Raw genomic sequence first — 4641 nt, 5'->3', positions numbered from 1 at the left:
CGCATACGTTCCAATCTGTGGCCCTCTGCACAACTGGAAACTGCCTGTGCCAGGTAGAGGGGAGGCTCGTACTTGCCGAGTGAATTAATCTCCCGCCCCGTGTTTCCCTGCCATTGTCTTCTCCAGCCATGTGAAGAAGTCCCAGTGAACTGAACGAGTCTCCCGGAGTCGGGATAGTCTCTGTGATACTGTGGTAATAAACAACTCCTCCTGCCTCTCAGTGCCTTACAACAAGGGTTTATTATTTGCTCACACGACAAACCTAGACACAAAATGAAAACATCCTCCTGTCTTCACACGCGTGGATACATACAGGAGCGGCCGGCATGTTCGCAATCACAAGTCAAAGCAAAACTGTGACACAGGATCAGATGAACTCACACAGACCCCTCTTTAGAGATCGACCGGCTTAGACTGCACAATCCTGTTTTCCACGAGAACAAGAAAAGACCCAGGACCCACAGGAGTTGGGGATGGAGGTGCAAAGGATATCCACCTTCAGCCAAGGAACTGCCCCACATCATAAAAAGGATCTGAGAACTTATAAAAGCACCTGAAAGCTTAAAGAAAATAAAAAGACGTTAAACATGTTAGACTTTAAACACTTTGCAAACTCGTAAGTAGGACACAAAATAGGCAGTATGCTAGGGAGCCCGGTGTGCTCTGGGCTTCTAGCTCAACAGGGAGATGCACCCCGGGTGTTCAATAGGCAGAGAAACGGAGCTGGCTGGCATGGGTTGAGAGAGGGACTAGGAGGCTGGAGCTCTCTATCTCCAGCAGGAGCTGTAGACAGAAAAGAGGGGGTCAGTGCCAGGTCATGTCCATTTCACATACCCCCTCGCCCCCCAGCGACTCTTTTTTTGTTCCACCTAATTGAGGCTTTGTCACCCGGACTACTGCACAGACATCTTCCTCGCTGATTTGCCAGTCTCAGGCCTTGCTCCTGCATCCCCTCCGTCACAGCCACCACGTTTCTTTTGGTCAGACTCGGGGAGGGGGGCGTGGTCTTTGAATATGCTCCTCCCCAGCTAGGACATTCCCTGGCTCCTTGCCACCCACAGTTACTGGTTTAGTCTCCTGAGCTGTCACGCCGGACCTGTGCGATTGGCAGCCCCTCCGGCCTCATCCCCTCTGTCCTGGAAGTTCCTGCGGGGTGGCTGCTTCCTTCGCACACTCTACCCAACCCGCCAGTTCTGATGGGGGCGGGCCGGCCTTCCTTCTCAGCCTACGCGGGTGTCTATCCCTCCTTTCTCTCTGGGCTCATTGCTCACATTCAGACACAAAACACAACTTGTGAAGGCATCCAGGCTCCACATGTAGAATGGAAGCTCCCCGAAAGCAGGAACTAGTCCTCCTTCCAGAGAATGGCCCTTTTCAACCGTGTACTCCCTCCCCAGACCACGGTAGGCTGTAGGGAGTCCGGGTAGGAAGCTCTGGACTGGGAGGCAGGAGATCCGGTCCTTCTACTTGGCACACTGCATGCCCTAGGCAAGGCCCTGCCACTCCCCATTTCCCTGTTTCTCGACACCAGGGCCCTGCACAGTGGTTGTCAGGAAACTCATGGCTCGCCGACCAACTGTCCAGGGCCACCTCACGCCTGAGGCGGAGGAGCTCGGGTACCAGGGCCCAAGGAGGTTCAGCCCACAGACCCTGACTTCCCAGTTTGTCTCTACTCTACTCCCACGAGGCCCTCCCATTTCCCAACTATCCTCACACCTGTTCTCCTTCCAAGGACAGGGATACCTGGTGCGACACAGGGCTCGAGCAAGGAGACAGAGCCGGCAGGGGCCTGGAAAGAGGCTCTCAGACACAACAGAGCCTCAGCTGCCTCCAGCTTCCGCTGCCACTCTGAAGAGGCAGAGTCCTGGTCAGAAGCTTTGGGATCCTGCAAAGGAAAGGGTGTGGGAGGACGGGCGCTTGGAACACACACCTCGCTCCTCATGGGACGAGCACCCCTTCAGCCTCCTCTTCCACTGAGGGCCCCCCACCCACCCCAAGCCTTCTGCTCTTTCTTGTTCTCTGAGTTTGGCCCCTGCCAGGGTTCTGAACCCTACTATTTCCCAGGTCCCGCGGCTACGGTAGATAAGGGTCAGGGGTGGCAGGGGGCTGGAGGATCAGAGTTGGTGTCTAAGGACAAGGAAAGGAGAGGCCACGGGATTAAACCCTCCGGTGGACACGACACCACTCAGAGGCAGAGAGCGGCAGGTTTTGCACTATGTGCATGTGGGAGTCCGAATGCCTAGGTGTGTGGCTAGGACAAGGCCCTTTTGGGCTTGGCCTGTTTCTTTTCCACGCCCAACCACCTTTGCAAACCCCCTAGGGCAACTGCGAGCATGACGGGAAATCACAGGTGTTTGTGATTTAACCTGCAAAGCGCCTGCAGAGACCTGAAGACCCTCCCCGCCAGGGACTGGGCCTCACCTCCATATCCCACAATCCCACGGCACTGGAGGACCAACCTGGCCCATCTCCGGGAAGCTTTCTCTGCTGGCCTCTGAACCCTCGCCGGGGCCTCTGGGGCCCTCACCATCATGAACCCCGTTTTCAGCAGGAACCGCTACCCCACCAATCTGTTTCACGAGGAACAACAGTCTCCAGGGTTGAAGGCCTGCTACGTGGCAGGCCTCGTGCTAGTCGTGTGGTTCCCCGCCCCCTTAGGTGCAGAATGGCGACCCCTATCAGTACACTCACCGGATAACGGGGGCTTGGGAGCATAGAGCCGCCTGTCCGAGGCTCGCGAATGGGCAACAGCAAAGCTGCGAGAGCCCCGTCCTGGCCTGTAAGACTGAGGTGCTGCCTGCTCCTCCACCTCTTTACTTCCCGCTCCTTCCCCCTTCTGTTTCTCCTGCTGCTCCTCTTCTTCCACCCCACACCACCACCCCCGACCTCCTCCTTCTCCTCTTCAGCCACCACCGACCCTTCCCCCCTCCCCTGCCCCTGCATCCTCCACTTCCCCCTTCCATCTCCCATGGTATCAAGCACACGACCGGGCCCCAATAACACAATGCACAGTGAGCCCCACGGTCCTTCTCACGCTACTCACGTGCTGGGCAGGGAAGGGGGCCTGTGGGTCCTCTTGGAAAGAGAAATTGTTCGTTGCTTCTTCAAGGGTGCTGGCATCCAGGGCAGAGACAAAGATCTTGGGGAGAGACTCAGCAGCAGCGCTGCTTGGGCGCTTGGCTGCAGGGGCAGAGAGCACAGGCTGAAGCAGGTACCCGGGAGGAGAGGCGGGCACGTTTGGGGATGTGGACTAGAGCCCAGAATGTCAGAGCTGGGAAGACCCTGAAGACCAGGCAGTCCGACCCTACGTTTTGCCGCTGAGGAAAAACAGAGGCCCGGAGAGGAGAAGTGCTTTTCCCCAAGGCCACATGCCAAGTTGCAGCAGGGTGGAGATGAACCGGGGTCTTCGGGGCAGAGAGGAAAGGGGCGGGGACTGGCTGAGGTGAGCAGCACCCCCACGGGTCCCAGGCGCCCCTTCCCTCCCCAGAGTTTGCACAGGGATGGGTCTCACACTTGGCACATGGCACTCCTTTGCCCGGCTGTGGGAGGCCAGGGACGGCTTGGCTGAACCTTGTCCCCTGGCCCCACTCCACACTACTTCACCCCCTGTCTGAAGTCTCCTCTCACCGTGGACCTCATGGACCCCACCCCCCCAGGTCTATCCTTCCCCCCACCACTTGAAAGATCATATTGATGACAGTATACCTTCGGGGAACCTAAGGCCCAAGCTGTAACCCGCTCAAGGCCACACTGCAGTCGGCTGGTAGGAGTGGTGGCCTGCTCCCCACACCCGAGCCCAGGCCCCCGCCCTGACCCGAGACACTCACTGACGATTCCTGGTTCGACCGTCAACTTCGGACAGGGCCGTGAGCTGTGGGAAGAGGCAAGCCCATTCCTTATCGGTCCTTGGCTCTTTAGATTTGACCCCAGCTCCATCTTCAAGGCATCCTCGGCAGGCAGGGTCTTGCACTGCTCCCTAAAGTGGGGATTGCAGGCGTAAAGCCCGTCACATTTAGACGAGGTGGGCTCCCTCCCCTTGTGAGATGCCATACTCACGAGAAGAGGGTACACTTGCGGCACTCGTGGGCCTGGAAGAGGCAGAAGGGCTCCTGGTCCTGGATTTGGTGAAAGGTGCCACAGTCGTAGCGGCAGTCACAGCGACGCATAGCTCTTCTGGGGCTCGGATCAATCTCCCACGGGGCTCCAATCTTACTCCCAGCCATAGAGTCACAGGGGCAGCAGGACACAGCAGGTATTTCAGTGGGCTCCATGGTTCTAGGACCAGCAGCAGAGGTCAGGGTGGCCACATGATGCCCTACTCCATGACCCCTGCCCCCAACTTACTTCTCCTACCCCGGGAAAACCCCACCTGAGGTGGCAGGATTCTTCTCCATCCAGCTCACCACTGAGATGAGATTGCACCCCCTCTTCTGGCTTGCAGAGTCTCCTTCTCAGGAAATCCCACTCGTGGGTCACCTCCTTCCAAGAAAACTCTTGGCGTGGGTCCTGTATATTTCAGTCCAGTCCCCTATTCTTGCTTCCCTTCCCTGCATAGACTCTATTTAACAACACACACAAGCCCCTTGCGCCCTCTGCAAGAGTTACTACTCGCTTTTTCGCGTGTCCCCTGTTTTCTGCTCT

The 4641-nt window shown here is 57.4% G+C and overlaps 1 protein-coding gene across 1 annotated transcript; it reads right to left on the bottom strand.

The window, feature by feature from the left end:
- Nucleotides 1-465: 465 nt before the first annotated feature.
- Nucleotides 466-4383, bottom strand: DMRTC1 (DMRT like family C1). Its single transcript, XM_054695890.1, is given in 7 exon segments — nt 466-733; nt 736-783; nt 1744-1885; nt 3044-3180; nt 3828-3976; nt 4057-4275; nt 4370-4383. Coding segments are annotated over 6 exon segments (753 nt in total). The 5' UTR covers nt 4272-4275; nt 4370-4383; the 3' UTR covers nt 466-671.
- Between the last annotated feature and the right edge of the window lie 258 nt (nt 4384-4641).

The sequence above is a fragment of the Talpa occidentalis genome, unplaced genomic scaffold (assembly GCF_014898055.3).
Source record: "Talpa occidentalis isolate TD23 unplaced genomic scaffold, MPIMG_talOcc4v2.1 talOcc4.15, whole genome shotgun sequence".
Taxonomy (NCBI): Eukaryota; Metazoa; Chordata; class Mammalia; order Eulipotyphla; family Talpidae; genus Talpa; species Talpa occidentalis.
Note: the sequence above shows the minus strand (reverse complement) of the source record. Positions and strands in the feature narration are given on the sequence as shown.